This window comes from Euprymna scolopes, chromosome 2 (genome assembly GCF_053919585.1).
Source record: "Euprymna scolopes isolate OS-2025 chromosome 2, ASM5391958v1, whole genome shotgun sequence".
NCBI classification, from domain to species: Eukaryota; Metazoa; Mollusca; class Cephalopoda; order Sepiida; family Sepiolidae; genus Euprymna; species Euprymna scolopes.
In genome coordinates, this window is record NC_136483.1 from 17956715 (window position 1) to 17979831 (window position 23117).

Below are 23117 nucleotides of genomic sequence, written 5' to 3' on the forward strand. Positions count from 1 at the left end.
TCCATCCTTGGACGTATCTGGCTCTTATATAGATAGAGAATTGCATCAGCAGTGAGATATCTACTGGATCGATAGAAGGATCCGACCATTTTTCCAGCGGCCTTGGCAACAGATTTGATGTACGTATTCCATTTAAGATCAGGAGCAAAGGTCAAGCCCAGAAGCCTGTCAAAATTTGAGGCCTCCCCAAGACAAGAGCCATCCACTCTAATTGATGCCAGATGGGGATCAGAACGTTGATGATTTATATTTATATTATTATAACTAGACACACTTCTATTTATATTATTATAACTAGACACACTTATATTAATTTATTATAACTAGACACACTTATATTTATTTTTATTTATGTTTACTGAAAGGAGAAGCAGCACTATTTTGCATAACATCCCATCAACCCTACACAGTGCATTGTATACGGACAGACTGAGTAAACCTGAATGAGACGCTACCGGAATAATAGCATTAGTGTGATATTTAGCAAAGTCGACCCATACAATTATTTGTTAATTGTTAAAAGCAACAAAAATGTATAAGAAAATGTAGTCAAAAAAGTTTCATTGAAGCATTCAACTTCCATCTAGCATGTTACAATTAATGTTTCTGCAAATGACCCCAAAAATTCTGATGTGACAAACCAAAATCACCCTTTTTTTTTGTTTTTTTAATGGCAAATTGATTTTGTTTGGTTTTTTTAATGGCAAATTGATTTGAGTAAAAGTTCTGCTTCATCTTTTTCATTTCTTAAATTAATGTATAAATACTTTTTTTTGTAAGCAAATTGTAATACAATGTATATTTTCTGTACATAGGTTCTCTATAATATAGAGATTGGATTTTGACATGTACTCCCACTCCTCCAGGTCAGAATGGACATGGGAGTAATGGCAACTTAAGGATGACTCCACACTTCCTAAAACTCCCAAATTAGAGTTTCATGTCTGAATGTAGTTTAAGGACATATCCATTTAAAAATGCCTCATTAACTCCTTTGAAAAATAACCCAAAAATACAACAAAATTTTTTTTTAAATCTATGTGACTACTTGTTTCCATTCCAACTCGTTTTAATCTATTACCAAATCATCTCTTTGCAGAGACAGTGCTCCAGGCCAGAAGGAGTGTGATGAAGCAATTGAACAAATCTACAAAATCATTCGAGAACTCGACCAGGCTTATTTGTCTGCTATCAGTCAAAAGTTGGATGACCGTAATGAAAAGTCCTTGCAAGGCTTCCAGGAGCAGATGATACATTGTCTCCACCCAATTATTGAGAATGTTGATAATTTAAAAAATGCTGGCAAATCAGAAGCGACAAATATCGGACATTTGGTAAGTCTTATCTATCATCCTGGTGATTCAATATTTTAGCAGATGACACTATCCCATCGTCTCAAAAACTTTTGGTATTCAATAATTAAAATATCTCATTAATAAACACCACATTTTCAGATTATAATGAAAAAAATTTTGAAACAATGATTTGTTCAATTTTTAGCAGGAGACTTCACTTTGCTATGTAAATTTACCCCCCCCCACGTCTTCCTACTAAGTTGCTGTTTGTAGAGAATTTCTTTGCTCTCAAAACTCAATGTTTTTTTAATCTTCATTTTACTATCTTCATTGAGTATTAAATTTTTTAATTAAAACTAAATTATAAAACAACTTCAATTTTAGAGACAGCAGATTAGTTTGCTAAGTAAGTCTAACTTGAAATAATCCCCCCCCCCCCCATCCGCGTGCTTGTAATTCCAGAAAGTGTTTATGCACACAGCTATTTTGGTTAAAGATGAGTCAAAAAATAAAGTAGGGCGACCATTTTATATTTAACTTATATATCGAACTATATAAGAAAATTATATCCATGGAATTATAAGAAGCCAAAAAGCAAAAAAAAAAAGTAAATAAAATTTTTATATTTTTCATTTATAAATATTTAATTATAAACTATTTTATATCACATAATCTATAAAATCATAATCTATAAAAGTGAACGTGTGTGTGTGTGTGTATACATTTCCCTACCAAACTATTCTGTAAATTTTTAGTCTACAGACTCGAGATTTGACATAAGGAGTATTGAGATTTGGGAAAATCTTTTTAATTGGTTTTCGGTTAGAAATTTTGCAAGCTTTTTAATCAGTTTTTGACCAAAAATTTGGCTGCCAAGGAGTTAAAGTTCAAAAGATTTGACCATTGTGATCTCTAGCAAACTATTCAGCCAATTTTAGGTCTAAACATTTGGAATTTTACATAAAGGGTATTCAGACATGCAGCAAGCTTTTTAATCAGTTTTTGGGAAAAAATTTGGCTGCCAGGAGGTCAAAGTTGAAAGAGTTGACCTTTGTAGACTCTACCAAACTCCTCCACCAATTTTGGGGTTAAACACTTGAAATTTTAGATGTAGGTTACCTGGATATGAGTTCAACTTTTTAATATATATATATATATATATATATATATATATATATATATATATATATTAAAATCTCCATATGCACATAAAGTTATGAACAGTACATAGGGCTCGAGCACAGCTGGGCTGAACTGCTAGTTATTCAAAAAAACAAAACAAAAAACATTGTTTACATTAACATTTTTATTTGTTCTAAGCATTGAGCATTTTGGTAGCATTCATCAAAGGATCTCAAAGAAACAAATTTGGATCCAAATTCTAGACTGAAGATCATTCATGGTTACTTTTTCTTGTATATTATGTGGCTACTCTCTTCATGATCTACCATGAAACTAAATCTGAACTTCAATGGATCAACTATGCACTATGGCTCACATATCTAAAACAGTTTGCATAAGTTTAAAACAGTCAATTACTTGTATTTTGAATTCTTGATAGAAAGATGTCTCATAGACAATCTGAAATTTTTATGCATCCAGTATACCATGTTTTTGATGTTTTTTTTTTTTGTTTTTTTTTTCAGGTTACTGCAATGACAAATTACATTGGACCCCTGGCAGATGGAGCTATTGGGGCTGCCTCAAAGTTGATGAATTCCAAACGAAGAATGTCCACTCTAGATTTTACCAAAACTGTTGTTGAATCTGCTTTACAATTTATATTTGCAATTAAAGACGGAGGTGGAAATCCTGCAGTAAGTTAGAAAAATATTTTTTTTAGTAACAGGAGTTTTCTAGGATGCAATTTTTTGTATTTTTAAAAATTTATGTAGAATTATTGTACTAAATTAGCTGTAACAAAAATGAATATTTATTTGCTTCTCCACGAAAGCAAAATGTGACACAAGGTTGTTTTTAATGTGGGGGGGGGGGAAATCCAGCTCCCCAAAAAGGGGAACTCTGGAAGTAGGCAAAAATGTCCTGGCCTGTGCCAGTTAAGTATTAACTAAATTAGCCATCTGATGAAATGATAGTGTGTGTGTGTATGTGTGTGTATAGTCACTGATGTGAAATGGATAGGTAGCATCGATCAAAGAGAAGTACACATTATATAAAAGCAATATGAATCAGTAATTTATATGGGTTTCTTCAATATAAACAGGCACTCATCTTGAGTTATCAGTTTACACTTCACCACCATTAATACCCATGGCAAAGTGTGGAGACAATTTTATAATTCAAAATTCTATCAAATGTTGGATGGATAGTTCTTAATTAAAAAAAAAAAAAAAAAAATCAGATGTGCATGGGTTTCACAACTCCCAAACTTCAGAGGATCAATATGGAAGCTTTAAATTTTTTTTTTTAATTTCTGTTCAAATTTTGAAAAATGTCTCATTTTCTATATACAAAAGCAGGTAAATGGCTGAAGAATTTCTCTATTAAGTTTCTTTTCTCAGTTTCTATTTCTGAAGTAGCAGATAAGACAATTGTGTGGCTGTTTCTTTTCAGATGTAATAACTGCAAAAATATACAGAAAAATCTTTATAATGTACATACTCATCACAGAACGAAGATATCATATTCTAAAAATCATGTGGGTTTGGCTAGTAACTTTTCTATTTGGCTAGTAAACGAAAATATTTAGTTGTCAAAGGTCAAGCAAAGATAAATTTGTCCCTAGAATCCTGGTTATGCTTCCATATAATATGACAAACATTTTTTTGGGATGTCTTTAAGTACCATCATTACAACCTTATTGATGTCTTTTTTGCTTTCAAAATGAGTCTCTTTGAGGAAAAATCACATGGCACAAGGTCAAGTGAATAAGTAACAGTAGTAAAGGATTGGATAACCATGAGTTATGGATTCGCTTACACTAAGTGGAAATTCTTTCAAATTTTTTATTCCTGTCTCTACACTAATAATGTTAGGAAAAGTATGAATTTGCAATTTCCTCTCAGCTATCGATAAAATAACAACTTGTCTTCAATTAATTGTATATTGGATTCTGACAATTTTTCTTATAGCTGTTGAATGTTCAAAGCATTGTAAGGAGGCACATTTTCATCATCAAAATCATGTGGAAACATAAATGTTGCAAAAAATTTATAGTTTCTATACTGTTAATGATAGCACAACCTGCATGTCCCTCTTTTGCTCATAGCCCACATATTATCACAGTCTCGTTAATTTTAAGACATCCTAGTTATTGTTAAATCTTAAAATCATTTCTGAATGTTCATGGTTCTTTTATGTCATTTTACAGGCAGAATTAGCCCATATCCAAATTGATGAAACTGCTGCTGGAATAAAAGATGTTTTGCAAGATCTGCTCCAAATGATCGAGGAAGCTGCATCTCAGGCTGGTGTTGTGAGCAATATGATTGACAGCATTACAAAGTCTATGTCAGAGGTATTTTTTTTTTTTTTTTGCTTTGTGTCTACAGAAAATAAAATATGTTATCAGTTAAGAAATTCAGGTTTTATGAATAGATGACAAAGAAAATAATTTTCATTTTAAAAATTTTTTTCATCATTTTAACATTTATTGCCTGATATAATACTTAGATGTTTTATTTAAATAACTGCAACAATCACTCATTTCATTGAATTTTAAATTATATTTATATTCATGAAAACAATTCTAGAATAAACATGATTATAGTTTAATTAGAATTATTTATCAAAATAAATTCTGATATAGCAAATTAATAAAAAAATAATACATATTAATAATATATGGCATTATATAAAGATTCAGATAATAATGTTTACCTATGTAAATAAGCATTATAAATCATTTTTTTTATTTTTTTTATTCAATTTTCACCCCAAACAAGGCACAGTGCCACTTTGAAGCAGGGGGCTACTATTAGGGACTTAATTAGCGGGGTCATTATGAAGGGAGATGAGTAGAAAGATGTTTGTTAACATTACACTTGAACTTCTGCATATCATTGCAGTTGGGAAAGCAGAATCCCGGAAGGGAGTTCCAAAGACCCGCAGTTCTGGGGAAGAAACTATTGGAGTAAAAGGCTTTCTTGCACCTAGGGATCTCTACTGTAAACGGATGAGACTTAGTAGCTTGTCGGGAGTAGTTACGTCGGGGAGGTACAAGTGTTTGCAGTTCGTCAGAGCATTCACCATTAAAGTATTTGTAGAACAGGCAGAGGGATGCAACATCTTGTCGATGGGACAGAGGCTGAAGCCTAGATGACAGTTCAGGACCTATCAGGTTGACGACTCTCTTTTGAACCTTGTCCAGGAGCGAGAGACAAGCAGCAGATGCACCAGCCCAGATGTGATAACAGTACTCCATACATGTGCGAATGGTGGCCTTATAGAGGTATAGGATACTGTCAGGCGTAAGTAGTTTTCTAGCACGGTAGAGGGAGCCAACCTTCCTTGGCAATGGTCTCAATGTATCTATTCCAGTTCATATTCCCTGTAAACGTTAGGCCGAGGAGTTTAAAAGAAGTACTTTCAGGTAATGTGTTCTTGGCCATTGCTATTGGTGGTAGAGAAGGTTTCTTATAGTTATTGAAGGAAACAAGCTTAGTCTTAGCAGCATTGAATGTGACCAACCATTTTTGTCCCCATTCCACTACAGATTGGGGGTCATCCTCTAGAGTTTCTGCCATTTCCTTGGATATGTGTTCATTTGTTTTCCCCTCATATCTGTTATAGAGAGTGGTGTCATCGGCAAATATACCCATCTCCGAAACAATTTTATCAGGGAGGTCATTTATGAATATCAGGAATAATAGAGGTCCAAGGATAGACCCCTGAGGTACTCCCGCATTTATGTCATATTGTTTGGATGTACGACCGTCGAGGACAACTTTGATTTTTCTATTACTTAAGAAGGATTTAATTACATTATGAATTCTTCCAGTGATTCCATATGATCTAATTTTCCTTAGAAGACCATCATGCCATACCCTGTCAAAAGCCTTAGATATATCAAGGGCCACCGCTCTACCCTCCCCTGTTTTATCCAATGAACGGTATATACGTTCAGAAACTACAGTTAAGATATCTGCTGTTGAACGGGCTTGCCTGAATCCATATTGTTTGTCAGTCAGGAGTTTAGTAGCTGTTAGGTGCTGGACTAGGGCTTGATTAACTAAGGACTCAAATATTTTGGCGAAAAGCGGGAGGAGGCTAATGGGGCGATAATTTAGTGGGTCAGTTCTTTCACTAGAATTCTTGAAGACTGGTACCACAGAGGCGGTTTTCCAGCAGTCGGGAAAACAAGATTCGTTAAGGCATTTATTGTAAAGTTTGGACAGAACTGGAGCAACCTCGGCAGAGCATTTTTTTAATAGCACAGTCGGGATGAGATCTGGTCCACATGCTTTTGAGGTGTCTAGGTTTTTTATAATAGCATGTACCTGAGAAGGGGTGATTTTCAAATCGTCTAGTGTGGATTTGATGGTCAAATTTACCTGAAATTGAAATAATTAAATAAAACTTTTTTTTTTATGGTCAGAGATTAAGGAATCCTATTTGTGTAAGAACTCTTGCATTCAGGGATGAAGGGTTAACTAAAAATAGCGATTGGGGATTTGAGGTGGGAAGAAATAATTGTTTTGTTTTTTATATTGATATATCTGAAAATAGTTCTTTTTCTCCACTTTTTTTTCTACTTCAGGATTTTTTACTGCAATTTCTTTATCACCTATAGATAAATATTGATTTTTTTTTTTTTTTTTTTTTTTTTTAGACTGACTTAAATGTTGAAGTCTCTGAAGGTGCGTCATTTGTAGATTTTCAGACGAATATGGTTCGCTTGGCCCGCCAGATTGCAAGTTCAGCACAAGACATGGTAAGTTGGTATCATACAACCAATTCTGGATTCAAATCCAGTAATAAAGGGTTGGATAACCATGAGTTATAGATTCGCTTACACTAAGTGGAAATTCTTTCAAATTTTTTATTCCTGTCTCTACACTAATAATGTTAGGAAAAGTATGAATTTGCAATTTCCTCTCAGCTATAGATAAAATAACAACTTGTCTTCAATTAATTGTATATTATGAATCGTTTATAAGCAATATTATGCTTCAGACAAACCAAAGTACTATTGGAGTTTGTTTTGCTTGTATATAAAATATTTTCTAGTTTTTCATATTTGAAAAAATGCAAAAGATGACATTTTCTGTAGTATGCTGTTCGCCTATGACATTAGTATTCAATACTGAATTGAAGTTTGACAAAGAATTATTTCATGAACTTTTTCCGGACAACTAATAATTCAGGAATGTTAGTGCTTTAATAATTAGTGGGAATCAACTTCTAAACCAATCTGAACAGCATTATTACCAACATCGCTTTGGTTTTACCATATTTAGATGAAATTTTAGTCTTACATTTTCTCTTTTGGCTTTTCCTCCATTTTTCACTAATTGTGAACTGTTGCATAAATGACCATCTTCTGTTTTTAATGAAACTGAAAAGATTATTTTTGAAATGAGAGCAGATGAATTATACATACATGGACCCCAGCTTGAAAAGCATACATATTTTTTTATTTTTTTAATTGGTCTTACATTTCTTTATTCTGGTTGTGATTTCAGCTTGGAAAATCTGTACACAACGTGTCTGAACTGGGAGCGCTGGCTAATAAACTGACAAGGGATTATCGTCAGTTAGCCAGTGAATCTCGAGGTGCCTGTGCCACAGCCAATAATCCAGAGGTGAGCATCTACAATTTGTTGAGCTTTGGTTTGTAAATTAGGTTTGCTTTGACAAAAGGATTAAGAATGTATACTCCCAAATGCATTGTCATGTGTTCATGAAAAGTGTGAAAGTTCGCAAGGTTATCAGTTCTTGAACAAGATCTGTAATTTTTTTTTTTAGAATTATCTCCCCTCGTTTTCCACTTTTCCACTGCCCTGTTTATTTTTTTCATGTTTTATTTTAATTATAAATTTGTATAAGCATCTTATTTTTTGGAATTTTTATTTTTCTAAAATCAAATTTAAATCCCTCCATCATTAGTCACACAAAGTCATGTTATGTATTACTAGGCAGTAATATACTTTAGCTTAGATACTAGGTCAGCTTTGGCTGAAGTTATGAAAAAGGAGGGATTTGATTGATTAGTATTAATCATGTGATACAGAAAATATGTGAGTGGAGGGGCGGATAATTGCAGTTTAAATTTTAGTGAAAATATATTTGAGAATGAAAGGTAGATACGACCAATCCTATTTGGGAATGGTTCGGCCAGAATCAACTCTTTACTAAAGATGTGTAAAGTATATTTCAAGTTAAAATTATTGTCATCGTTTTCATGAATATATTAGTCTACCCAGTAGAAAAGATTCTACAAAAACATTGTCACACCCAGTGTTCTACTATATATATATATATATATATATATATATATATATATATGAGGATAAAGTAAATCTGATAGTATAAATTAAAAATGCGAGAGGAAGACCAAATTACATGATGTTTCACCAAACTGTTTTATGGGCTTTCCCAAGAGTGAAGAAAATAGTTAAAAATGGTGCATGGGTCTTCTTTTTCTATCTTTTAATTCATATATAATCTATATATATAAAGTCTATCCAGCATCAAGTTATAGATAAAGTATAGCAATTAGAATAATGATTCATAATATAAAAATTGCAGAAAAAAATGATGTTTTAATAACCTAAAAGAAAAAGTTATAAATTAATCACGGTGATATTTTGACATAATTACAAAATGCATCTAATAAATCACAATGGTTTACAATGCCCGTTTCTGCAAATCGGCAAAACTTTTGCACCGACCTGATAAATATATTTTAGTGGTCTATCCAGCATTGTAAAAGCCAGTTAATAAAGCAGTTGTAATAATTATTTCTAATATAAATATTAAGTGAATAATATTTTAGAATGAAATTTGATGTGAAAATAAATATTTTTCTTTGTAGATGTGTTTGAAGATCATGTTTTAGAAAATATCTGTTGTTGTTTCAGATTGCAACTCGAATAAAGAATGCAGTGATTGAACTTGGTAAAAACTGTATTGCTTTGGCGCAGGATGCTGGCAATCTGCAATCCAATCCAAATGATGAGTTCTGTCAAAACGATTTAAATATTCATGTAAAAGAAGTAACAGAAAAAGTAAGTACACAAAAAATGATAAAAATTCATTCTTTTTACATATTACTCGTTTATATTTTGTTACATATCTTAGTTATGCTTAACTAAAGCAGTTTAATCAAAAGTTCTTCAGTTTTCTGGTAATAAAAACTTTAGTGATACCAGTCTATGTATATGAGGTATACTCTATCCATCCACACACACACATATATATATATATATATATATAGTGATCTTGTTGGATTTTCACAGTTAGACACAAGTAGCATTCAAGCTGAAAAATTAAACTTTGTTACTAATTTTCATTTGTTATTGTACCTTGTTATCGCTAATATAATAATGTACTTGATTTATATTAAATTAGTTTCGTCAGATGACTGACAATATGAAACAGTTTTTAATAATCACTAAAAGTAAAAATCAGCAATGGTAATGACTTGCACTAAATTTAAAAATACAATAGGAATTGTCTACCTTAAGCTTAAAAATGTGGAAAGAAATATCAATTAATTAAAATGATTTCATGGCATCCTATGCAACACAAATAATTCCAGCTTGTATTATATATAGGTTGTTTGGACTATATCAAGATTTTGATGTATACAGCCAATACGTTTCCAAAATATCATTTTTTTTTTTTTTTTTTTTTTTACGATATGAGTAGGAAAAACCATCCAACATTTTAAACGCTTTTGTAAATCTGATTCATTTCACATTCACCAGTGTCCAACCTTCCTCAGACATGCACATCTTTAAAATAAAATTAATATTTGTATATAAGCTAACTTATTTTAGTTTTAAAAAAATGACTCGAACGAGGCCAAAACCTCAAGATAATTCATGTTAAGTCAAACATCTTGTAAATATACCTGCTCAACTAATAACAATGTTAGTATTGAGAACAATCAGATAAGCCCTACTAAGTAATGACTGAATTTATCTTTGTGTGTGTGTATGTATGTAAAAATACATCAAAAGATTTAAACTGACAAAAAAATTTTCAATTAAAAATATTGTAATCTTTTGGAGATGAAATTTTAAGGGTTGCACAATATGATGCAAGAGTACAAAGGAAAACATTGTTTTGTTGCTATCAAGATATTCAATAAAAACTTATTTTCTATCACATATTTTGTTAGGTATCCCATGTGTTGGCTTCTTTGCAATCCGGATCTCGTGGTACTCAAGCTTGTATCAATGCAGCCAGTACAGTGAGTGGAATCATTGGAGATCTCGATACGACAATTATGTTTGCTACTGCTGGTACGCTGAATGCTGAAGGGGAGGAAAATTTCGCTGACCACAAGTGAGTAATTGTACACATAATTTTGAACATTTTTTAAAAGTATTTATGTAAGTGTCTTCTCCATCAACAATACGTGTACAATCATTTTTGATTATTACAGATTAAAACTTTAAAAGAAAAGTTTTTTATGGACAATTTAAATATTTTTATGGACAATTTAAATATTTGAGACGTCAAACCTCACACTTAAAGTGTAAGGTTTGACGTCTCAAATATTTAAATTCATGCAAGCCCTAGCTTTACATAATGAAAGTGACAATGAGAATCTCAAATGATGTTATTGGAAAACATAAAAATTGAATACCTAACTAAATATCATGGCTACTAATAGAAATGTTGGAAACCTAAGAATTGAGGAGGCAATAGTTATAGCGTGACTAAACTCACAAATTAATAAAAGGTTAGAAGTCAACACTGAATTCTTAACACATAACTTAGATGCACACACACAAATTTAAATAAATTATTTTACCAGTTATATTCTTATGACTCATTCTAACAATATCTTCAATCAACAGCTACACATACCATCTCCATTAAAAACGATTATTTGGAAAGACATATTCAATAACAAAAGATATGCAGCAAACACAATCACAATTAATTTTCCTTTGAAGAAGAGCTATATCTTGGGATATTGTTCATCTAAAAGATGTAAGAGAAAGGAGACACAATTCATATCTAATGTTGAATTAAAGCATTGTAACAGATTCTAGTTTAAATATTTTTTAATAGAAAAAAAAATCACTGAAAAGAAAATGCTACCTAATCAACATCATGAATGGAAATAAAAAACAAAGATAATATAACAATAGCAACCTGTCTATTGGCATCAGGGGTGGTAGTATTGCCTTCATCATCAAACCTGGCATCATCCCTGACTGGTAGCTGATAAAGTTAGGGGCATACGGTCACGGATTATGTGGTATAAAAAGGTGTTATCTGTTCTTAGAATAATTTTTCTACATATTTCAGAGTGCTTTCCTCATCTTGTTGCCATTTTCAAAATCTGACACCTGTAATGATGCGCCATGTAAAAAAAATTTTGACTAATAACAATTATTTTATTTGTCAAGAAAATTTAATATCATTATTTTGAAATTTCAATCTTATTTAAAATAAATATAAAAATGTTTTTTATTTTATTAAATGTAGAGTTTCAAAATTGTAAAAACAATCGTTTCTTGTCCACAGAGAAAGCATTCTGAAGACCGCCAAGGCTCTTGTGGAAGACACAAAGACATTGGTAGCTGGTGCTGCTTCTAATCAAGAACAGTTGGCCAATGCTGCCCAAATGGCTGTCAAAACGATTACCCAGTTATCTGATGTTGTCAAACTTGGTGCTGCATCTCTTGGTTCTGAACAACCAGAAGCACAGGTTAGTAACAGGACATGAAAAAAAGTGTTCCTTATTTTTAGTTTGTGTAAAACAAGCTGTTTTTACCTGGCATTGACCAGGAATTTTTACTTTCATTCTGTTCAATTTTTTTTTTTTTTTTTTTTAGCAAAGTATTTTTTTTTTAATAGGATTTTGAAACTAAAATGTACTTATTATAGTGTCAATGAAATTATTAATTGAACCAAATTCTAAGAAAACTATAGCTAATTTTGCTATGATAATGTTTCAAATCTCTATCAGATGTAAATAACTTTTAAAACTTTCAATAATGTGCTAAGAATGTTGAATAGCAGTAAATTATTTTTTTTTAATTAAATTCCTCTAAATACAGTATTTTTATGAATTGAGATAATTTGTCAAGGAAATACGTAAATGTAATAAATTTAACATATTGTTCCTTTTTTTTTTTTTTTTTTGCAAATTAAACATTTAATTTTTTTTATTTAACAATGAAAAATGTGATAATTTTTTTGTCAACTACTATATTAACAATTTTTTTTTTTAATTACTTTTTGCTAAGAAACTGAAATGCATGCTAGCAGAATTAATTTTTTTTAATTGTTTTATTTTAAGCTATTTTTTATTTCATTTAATATTCTATGAATAAATAAAGTCATGTAAAGGCAAACACACATGCAGGTACATCAGGAGTTTTTAGTCGTGTGCAAGCGACTCTATAAGTCACTCGGTTGGGCTGTCCGTAACACTTTTGTGCTTGGCCTTTTTGGTTAAGATCTTGTTAATACATGCTGTTCTTAGCTTTTTAAGCTTTTCTTGGCCTTTTGGCCAAGATCAGAGTGTAGTAAGATTGTTATCTTTTTTGTATTTTTTGATATAAATAAAAAATGTTGGGCTTAAGTAGCCCCCCACCACACACACATAAATACAAATTTAAAGGGGTAACCATGATAAAAGAGGCTGGCCGAGAGAAAAATCATTTAAAATTTACAACAGAGACGAGATGGATCAACCAACCTCACCATCCCCCCCCTTCTCTAAGTTTTTTGTTCATTCTCCCAATTGTATTTTTTTTTCCTCTGAATAAAAAATTTAATATCTCAAAGTGTAGTATCTGTTCTGGCGGATACTGTAAGCAAAGACCATATGTGGGGGCAGCCTCACATATAAGACCTTGGTCAATGTAGGGGCAACCCTTCATACCAATTGTCACTATCCAGCTCCTCTACCCCCCCTCTCAGTACGGGCCAATAAGTCTCCTGTGCGCCATGAGTAAGTTGCTGGAATCTGTGTTAAATACAGAAGTAATCAATCATCTCAACAAAAATAACCTTCTTAGTGACACTCAATATGGTTTCCGTTCTGCTAGATCTACAGCAGATGTGCTTACAGTTATATCTCATAGGATTAGCAAATCTCTCGACGGAGGCAACCTTTCTAGGGCAATTGCTCTTGACATATCTAAGGCATTTGATAGGGTATGGCATAAAGGTTTACTTCATAAGATCTGTAGCTATGGTATAGCTGGAAATGTCTTCTCAATTATTAAATCATTTCTTTCTGATAGGTTCATAAGAGTAGTAGTTGAGGGGCAAAAATCAGAAACTCACAGTATTAATGCCGGTGTCCCTCAGGGGTCCATCCTGGGCCCAACTCTTTTCCTGATCTACATTAATGATCTTCCAAATCACATCCTTACATCATTTGTAGACATTTATGCTGACGACACTACCATTTATGGTAGCACATCTAAGACAGTAAACGACCAAGTTCTCTCCAATTCTCTCTCCTCTGATCTTGAGCACATAGTACAATGGGGAAAGGAGTGGCTGGTTACTTTTAATGCATCTAAAACCAAGCTTCTCTCTTTACATCATCAACATTCTGATCCACATCTGGCATCAATTGAAATGAATGGCTCTCTTCTTCAGGAGGCTTCAAGTTTTGACAAGCTTCTGGGCTTGACCATTACTCCTGATCTTAAATGGAACACGTACATCAAATCTGTTGCCAAGGCCACTGGAAAAATGGTGGCATCTTTCTATCGATCCGGTAGATATCTCACTGCTGATGCAATTCTCTATCTATATAAGAGCCAGGTATGTCCAAGGATGGAATACTGTTGCCACATCTGGGCAGGAGCTGCTAGAAAGGACTTGTCCTGCCTTGATAGAGTTCAAAATAGACTTCATAACCTCGTAGGAGATGTCCTTTTCTCTTCCTTGCAACCTCTATCTCACAGAAGAGATGTTGCGAGTTTGTCTCTGATGTATCGTTATTTTCATGGAAAGTGTTCGACTGAGCTTCAGTCTATGGTCCCCCCTCGCCAAACCTTCACAAGAAACACTCGTCTAGCTGTAAACACTATCAATAATTCCCCCCACTCTTTATCTGTGCCTAAACCTAAACGTAGATTCCATGAACAAAGCTTCTTTCTTAGAACTGCACGCCTGTGGAATTGTCTTCCGTTTTCCTGCTTTCCAGCTGACTACAATTTGTGTTCAAGTCTAACGTAAATAAGTTCTTGATGAGCCGTTCCATATAAGTCATCAAATTTATCAAATTTTCATTACTAATGATTACTATATTGTTCAATTTCTACTGTACACTCTTTAACCCTTATCCTTGAGTGACCTCTTGGCCTTGATAATGTGGTGATGCCTATGTAAAAAAATAAATAAATAAATAAATAAAAAATAAACGCTTACTTTCTTAAGTGGTCTTCTGATTTTGACCAGGACTGTATATATATATATATATATATATAAATGCATGAGTAGAAAAATGAAAATCTTGACAGGATTTGAACTTGTGCCTAAGAATAAGGACTGCCTGAAGTTAGTGTTGTCATTACCACTTGATTACAGAGAATTTTATGATTAGCGAAGGTTGTTAGTGACTAAATTAATCCAACATGTATGTATGTAAAATATTTCGTTCTTGTCCAGAATTCCCTTTATATAAAAAAAAAGAAAGAAAAATCAGTATGACGTACATATCCACATGAAATAAAAATATCATATTCCAAAAATCATATTTGATCAATTAGTTTTATTTTTAAATAAAAAAAAAATAAAATAAATTTTCTGAGTATCTAAGGAGTGATTATCTTGCCTGCCATTTTAAAACAACATAAAAAAAAAAGCAAGGAAGATCACTAAACATAGATTTACATTGTAATGCCTACAAATTCACATTAATTACTTTAAATTTTTCTTTATAAAAATAAAACTACTACTAATCAATTCATATGATTTTTAGAATATGATATTTTTGTTTAGTCGAGGGTACATATATGATGCAGATTTTTCTTTATTTTTCCTGTACAGGAACCAAATATTTTTTTAATTTAATATATTTTTTATCAATATATGTTTATTCTGTTTTTATATTTAACAAAATACGATTCATACAAGAATTGCTAATTTCTTTGTTATTTTGAAGTTTACTTTCAACTCTAATTAAATAACATATTTGAAACAGAAAAAGTGTATGTAAAGAATGCATTGTATGATCTGTATTGTTGAAAGATTTAAATGTTTTTGCATCTGCACTAATGACGAAAACTTATGTTGCAGGTGTTATTAATAAATGCTGTAAAAGACGTTGCATCTGCTCTAGCCGATCTCATAAGTGCCACAAAGAATGCGTCAGGCAAAAATGTCTCAGATCCTGCAATGGTTAATCTGAAGGATTCGGCTAAGGTAAGAGAAAAAGCTCTGCAATGTTGAATACCAAGAATTTTTTTATGTTAAAGAAACTTTTAAAAAAAAAATAAATAAAAAAAATACAATTTCTCAATTATCGATTTCTCTACTTGTTTCTAAGCAGCATAAATGAAATGATTTTCCTTTCGGAAAACTTTTTTCTTTTTTTTTTAAATTTTTATCTTTATATTTGCTTTATTTCTGTTTAAGTTTTTCAGATAAACCCCACAATAACCCTCAAAATCTCATTCTATTAATTGGTCGTTTTTTTAATTTAAAAGAAACGTATAATCTTGTGATACCATTTAATTCACTGACTGCGCAATTTTAGTTTCACTGTACACATTGTGCTTATCTAAATATGCAATATGGAGACAAAAGAATGATTACTGGATTAAATTTTGTAATCCAAAAACTTTTTAAAATGAAGAAAGAATATAGGATTGTTTTATTAAATAAAGCCTAATAAAATATCAGGTTGTATAATTAAAGTGTGTACACTTTGTAAATGCAGCACCTTTTCACAAGATAAAGTTTTACTGTTTAATTTTTAGAAAGAATATTAATTTGTGCAATATTTTATGTTAACCTTAATTAAAGACTGACTCTTCATTCTAAAAATTATTACTAGTATTATTTTTTTTTTTTATAATTTGAAAAACAGCATTTATGTGTGATTTTTATCATAAATACACTAAGTAGATCAATATTTTTTCATCTAAAAAAAATATTGATCTATTCATTTAAATTAACAATTTCTTATTTCATCAAATCTTAAGCATGCCCAGCGATTCTTTCTAATCAACATCTTTTGACAATTCTTTGTGTCATTAGGTCTTCTACTTAACAAAACTTTAAAATCTGCAAGTATAATCTACATATAACCACGTTAATACATTACTATAACCTGTTTTATTTCCATATTTTTTTTTACTATATATATATATATATATAATGATGATGATGATTAGAAAATATTTTTCTATGAAAAGTTTTGTTAATTTCATATAACGTTTCAGTGTATTATATACCTTCACATTGTCAAAAAGCAAAACAGAAATGAAAGGAAATAAAGCTGTTTTCACAATTTTAAAATTTTAATCATTTTTATATCGTACTGTCAGATATTTCACCATGCACACACCCACACATAAAACCAAGTTAACTTATTCTTTATAACAGACACTAACAAAACATTAATAATGATTCCATACACAATTCTTATCAGATTTATTTTACTTCCAAATTTAAAGACTTTTTCAATTTTTTTATGCAAAGAATTCCAAAATGTTTTTATCTGAAAAATAAGTTTTGTAGGCATTCATTTGAAAATGAATGCTATTTTCTGGAGTAAATAAGTCTTATTTAAAAATGAATGAAAAGCAAATAATTGCTATTTTGGTATGAAATGAAATAACTAGCTTATTTCAATATTATATAAGTAATAATTACATTTAAAAAATTACTTAGTAATCCAAATTACGATATTCTATAATTATTAATAGAAACTCTCTATTTAAGAGGACATGATGGGAGGAATGCATACCAAACTTTCACTTTAAAATTAACATGTTAGATTTAGATTTAACTATTTTTTGGTGATTGCTTTATTCCTTCATTTTTAAAAACATATTTTAACAAAAAAGTAAAAATTAAAAAAAAAAAAAATTGAATAATGTTATTGCTCACAAACTTTTTCTACTTCCCAAATGCTTTAAAATTTTTGTGGTACCTAAATTTTTTTGTCTATATGGTATCCAAATTAATTCTAGTCTAATAGGCATAATTATGCTCATGAAATTCTTAGCTTTTTGCAATTCTACTAAAATCTTGGCAATAAAAAAAAAAAAAAAGATTTTTATGCGATATATTATACAAATAGGTTAGAACTGTTAGGCTTAGCTATTTTACCAGAGAAAAAAATGAGTGGATTTAATTGAAATTTCCAAATAATGTGATATAATATTTCTAAATATAGAACATTTTTTTAATGTCTCCTGCATTAGCAAGAATAATTTCGAAAACTAAATCTAACAGATTTTATCTTTGGAGTAACATATTTTTGGATTAAATTAATGAATCAAGATTAAATTATTAACGAAAATTTTAAGAAAAGATGATGTCCAAAACCTATAACATTACAAAATGAAAAAATGATTTTGGTGTTTCTGAATTTGCAACAAGTTTATATTCTGCTTTTATTTCCAAGGCAATTTTTTACGAGCTGACACATCGATACTTTGCAGGGAAAGTAGTCAATCATAAAATAGTGTTCATGTAAACCAATTCAAAATGGCCTTAAAGTATGGATACATTGTTTGTGTATGATTATGTGATGCCAATGTTTGAATGGCAAAGGAGAAAAGTGTTCCCTTTTTATTATATTGCAAAATTCAAAATCTTGTCATTTAGTTTGATTACAAGTTGATTAATATGTGAGAAAGCAACAGAATTTTTTGCTAAGAAATGAAACTGCTTTATCATTTTCAAATGTATATTTTTCTACATTAGCGCATTTTATTTGAAAGCACAAATAAACCATATTATTTGACTTTTGCTTTTAAACTTTAATTCAGAAAGTCAGAAATTAAATTCTAATTTAACAATGATTTTCAAATTCGTTTTGAAATTTTGTGTGGTTACAAAATAAATGCTGTACTAACCTTTTAATCCATTAACATTTTCAAAATGGTCCAACACAGTATTTACTTCATAACCATGCAAAATTAAAAAGTGATTTAGATTTTCAATTAGAAAGTAATTTTTGGTGTTCATTAAAGTTTAATGACAAACATTTATTATGGTTCATTTCTTTTTCCGAAAGAAAACGTGTATCAAAATAAAAAGTTAATCTTAAATAGTGATATTTGATTGGATGCTGAAATTTTAAATAAAATAAACTACACTTTTTTTTTTTTTTTTTTTTGAAAAAAAAAATTACTTGCTGTTGAAAATGTACAAATTTTCTAAAAATATTTTTAATAGCTGTTTATTTTATTTATTTTTTTCTTTATGAAATCATCTTAAATTGAACAAGTGTTTGTACATTTTTTTTTTTTTTTTTGCAATATGGTATACATTGTGCATTGGTTAGCAACACAAAATTTCCCTTTTTATTTTTTATATCTTTATTTCAAACTTTTTTACCTTTTGTACTTTATTCTTTATATTTTTGTTTTATTTAATAAACCACACAAAAATAATTTTTTGCATCAAACCACTGCATCCATCAGTCCTTAAATACTGGGAAAGTGAGTCCCAAAAGAAAGAGAAATTCTCATTTCACTGACGGCATAAAATGGAATAGTTTGTTGAGGAAGAGGAAATGTGAAGATATTGATATCTTTACTGATGACATGGGCTGAATAAATAAAATACTAAAAATATTTAATCTTCTAATGGCAATTTATTATCCAGAGAAAATGCTCAAAGGAAGTTTGTTGGCTGTATATTTTTATTTGATAATTAGATTTTAATTTTTCTATTTAACGATGGCCAGTAATTATGATTCTCTTTAAAAATAATGTAAAAAAATTGTCATTAAACAAAAGTAAACAATTTTTTTAATATAGAATACAGCTTTTATTCTGATCTCTTGCACATTGTGCATTGACTAAAACAATTTCTATATTAATAAAATGGTATGACCCTTAGTGTGCCGTTTTCTTGCCTCTGTAAGTCTTACACATTACTATTTTCATTTAGTATTAATCAATTATTTATTAAAATAAAAAATACAATTGCATGAAATAAAATCTTATTTGATTAAAAGAATTTAATTAAAAAATATTACACCATAATGCCATTTTATTTTTGAAATAGTTAAAACCAGGAATTTAGAAACATTTAAAATGTTTTTTAAATTCTTAGCAACTATTTATTTAATTAAAAGATTGAAGTTTTGTAGAATATTTACATCTAATATTTTTCTAGAGATTAGAATCTTATGACATTTCTTTACTAAAGAAAATGAAAATAACTAAAAAAAAAAAAAAAGATTGCATTTTTATTGTTACTGATTTATAAAAACTTATAAAAAAAACTTTGTATTTGTGTTCATTTCTTTGTTTAAAATTAAAATGATCAATATCTTAGCATTAAATGGAAATGCTTGAACAAGTAGGAAAGAAACAGGATGTGAAGAAACTGATGAAAGTGTAAGAGATGAAAAGAAAGCAAATAATATGCGCTTCTTTGTAACAACTCAAATAGGAGTAATTTCTTATTTGAATGTTGAGATGTAAGATGAAATGATTCATTATTTGTAAAAAGTTATTTTGCATATAAAGGAAGAGAAACAACTACAATTATAAATTAAAATAATTTTCAAATGCCAATTTGAATAAATTAAATAATTTGTTCTAATTTCAAAATTGTTTTCGTTCTTCTCTTACGGTAGTAAATCGATTAATCTCAAAATTATTTAGAAACACTAAATATTGTTTTCCATAGATGACGTCTTGGAGATCTCATTGGAAAAAAATTCTGTGATGGTTTTCTCTAGAGTGAGCATTGTTATCTGAACAATAACTTTCCACTATTTCCGATGAACTATTTAAAGAGAAAGAGAAAACTTCCTTTACCTTCTTAATTAAACACAAATGCATGTTCAACTTGTATTATCTGATAATCCTAATGCATGAATTGAGCAAATATAGAATGGATTGATTTATTACATTTAATCCAGGATAATGTGTGCGTTCTTTTTTTTTTTTTTTTTTTACCCCCCCCCCTTTTTTTTTTTTTTTACATCTTTTAAGTTTCCACACTTCAGTATGATTGTGTGTAATTATTTTTTATATAACATTTCTAACCGATAATTCTGTTATGCTCTTTTTAGAATAGTAAAGATTCTGATTGGTCATTTTTAAGGGTTCCTTTTTAGGATATCATGTTTATTATTTTTACATTGATTTCCATTGGCACATTCAATGATCATATAGTTGCATATTTCTGTCCATTAAGCAAAAATGTTTTTTTAAATCCTGTTTTAACTATAAAGATATTGCACATTGGATTCGAAACCACTGAAATGAAAATGTTTTAAGACTATGAAAGTTATTTTTATCTGACTATCGTCTACTATTATTGTATAATAACAATTTTACAATACAATGTTATATAATATTTGCACTGGCGAAAGCACTTGGTGCTAACAACTTGATGGCGTATTAGAACAGATACAAACCTGGAGCAGTTGAGTGCACAAAATGACTGTAGATATGTATCAAGTGACGGCATAGAGAAAAATTAGAATTGATCACTTTTTTTCAAACTACAAATCAGTTCAGAAATACCTTTGTTGAGCTCTGGGTTTCTTAAATCTGCAATAAGGTATACATGATGCAATTTGTTCTTTTCATAATGATTGAGTTTGATTTCATCAAAATTATATTCTCATTTTTTTCATATGTAGAAGACTATCTTAAATATTTTTAATTTGTATCTTCTGATTATTTTCAGCATAAAACGAATGTTGCTAGTTTAGTTAAATTCATGTTTGTTTTCTTGTTCTTTGAACAATCCTCCTGATTAAATGCTAGAGATTTGCTGTGGTTTCATTGTTTTGTGTGACCCTCACCATAAAGGACTGAAACACAATTCTTGTTTAATCTATGTGTGACCATGTTTGTGTGCGTGTGTATATGGCCTAACATTTGGAGTTGACTTGTGCATTTTTCAACTCTCAATATATATCTATCTCTGTCTCTCTTATTTCAAAAACTGATTATGCAAAATAAGGTGACTACCATAAATATATTCATTTTTACTTCTGTCTTCTGAATTTTTAAAATATCAGATTTACAGTTTAAAATTTAAATGATATCAATTAAAATTCTATAATTTAATATGTACTGAAAATGTAGGTTTCATGTTCATTTCAAATCTATGGTTTGATCAGTTTGTATATCTGATATTCAAATCGACTCTTTATGTATTTGATTAATTGAACATCATTTTTATTTGAGCTGTAGCTGAGAGAGTGAGGTGTCCATACCATTTCTAATGGTGTTAATACATAATTAAACACTTGCTCATTGAATGTGAACTCAGCATATCCAATTGTATAGTCCCTCACAGTGTCAATCAATTAAAATGTGAACTTTTTAATGAATCAGCAAAAAGATTCAACTATTGAAAGTTGAACACCTTAAACAGATAAATTGATCTTATTCAGCCATTCTTCCATTTTCTCTTTCCTCTCCAATTCTTGTGTTCTAAAAGTTGTCAGAATATAATAAATACATTTCATTATTTTTATCTTGCAAAATACAACATACCTTTTAAATAATACTCTAAATTTTTTTTAAAATCATATTTTCCATTATCTAACCTTAAAATGTTTCTTTTTTTTTATTGCTTCAATTTTAAGAGAAAACTTTCAACTTACAATAAATATCTTTTCTTCTTGAGGGACTTCACTTTTGCTTTTCTTAAAAGAAAAAGGAAAAAAAAAAAAGCTGTTTAAAATTCTTTCTCTGTGTTTTTGTCCCGTCCATTTCTATTGTGATGATGTACAAACCTGATGTTTCAGATCTCAAAAGCCGTTTCTTCATCAGCAGAGGTCGGGTATCCCATTTCTTTTGCAATGGCATGACAGGAGTGATGCTATGGGAACAAACAACCTAGCAATTTTAACTTTTGTGTGTGCGCGTTTTTTTTTTTTTTTTTTTTTACCCGTCCCCTTTCTTGTCAATTTTCATTTTGCTGATACTGACTTTCTGATTGTAAGCCTTTTATGGGCAGATAAATGTTTCATACTTTCAAAAAGCCAAAATGTTTGAATAATTTTTTTTTTTACTTCATACACATCTGCTTTCCCGCCAATTAAGGCTTGATGTAGCGGGTGTCAGAAGGAAGTGAATTAAAAATTACAAGTTTTTATTTGATTAAATCATTTCATTTGGTGTTCATGGAGATTGCAATCCTATGTAACTACAATGTTTCAAATTTTATGCTATTCAAGTTTTTTTTTATCGTGTAAATAAAGAAAATTTTCAAGTTTTAATGAAAACAAACAAGTAGATTTTTTTTCTAAGATTTTCACATTTTTATAACTTTGAATTGAACAAGTTGTACTGCCATTTGTAAAGAATAAGTCAATCTGACTAAAAATCTTGATTTTAATTGGATCAAGTTACCTTAGCAGTTTATTCTTGAAGATAGACATGCAATTTGAAAGTGGCAGACATTTTTAAAATTAAAAAAAATGAACTCGCTTATTTATCACTTAAACTTTATTACTTTTCCACAAATCAAATCTGCATAAAAAATTTGAATTGT

General features: G+C 30.0%; 1 protein-coding gene across 19 annotated transcripts in view; it reads left to right on the forward strand.

Moving 5' to 3' along the window:
• The window catches only part of LOC145289209 (talin-1-like), a 617531-nt gene that overhangs the window by 531769 nt on the left and 62645 nt on the right, over positions 1–23117 (forward strand). For 13 of the 19 annotated variants that reach the window (XM_080136391.1, XM_080136396.1, XM_080136401.1 and 10 more), the window contains 10 exons: positions 1100–1334; positions 2942–3112; positions 4627–4773; positions 7087–7188; positions 7940–8059; positions 9338–9484; positions 10603–10769; positions 11964–12147; positions 15705–15830; positions 22369–22398. In XM_080136391.1, coding sequence (XP_079992517.1) covers positions 1100–1334; positions 2942–3112; positions 4627–4773; positions 7087–7188; positions 7940–8059; positions 9338–9484; positions 10603–10769; positions 11964–12147; positions 15705–15830; positions 22369–22398 — 1429 coding nt within the window. The remainder of the gene's footprint in view (positions 1–1099; positions 1335–2941; positions 3113–4626; positions 4774–7086; positions 7189–7939; positions 8060–9337; positions 9485–10602; positions 10770–11963; positions 12148–15704; positions 15831–22368; positions 22399–23117) is intronic. The other 6 variants (XM_080136397.1, XM_080136399.1, XM_080136402.1 and 3 more) reach the window with 1 other exon arrangement.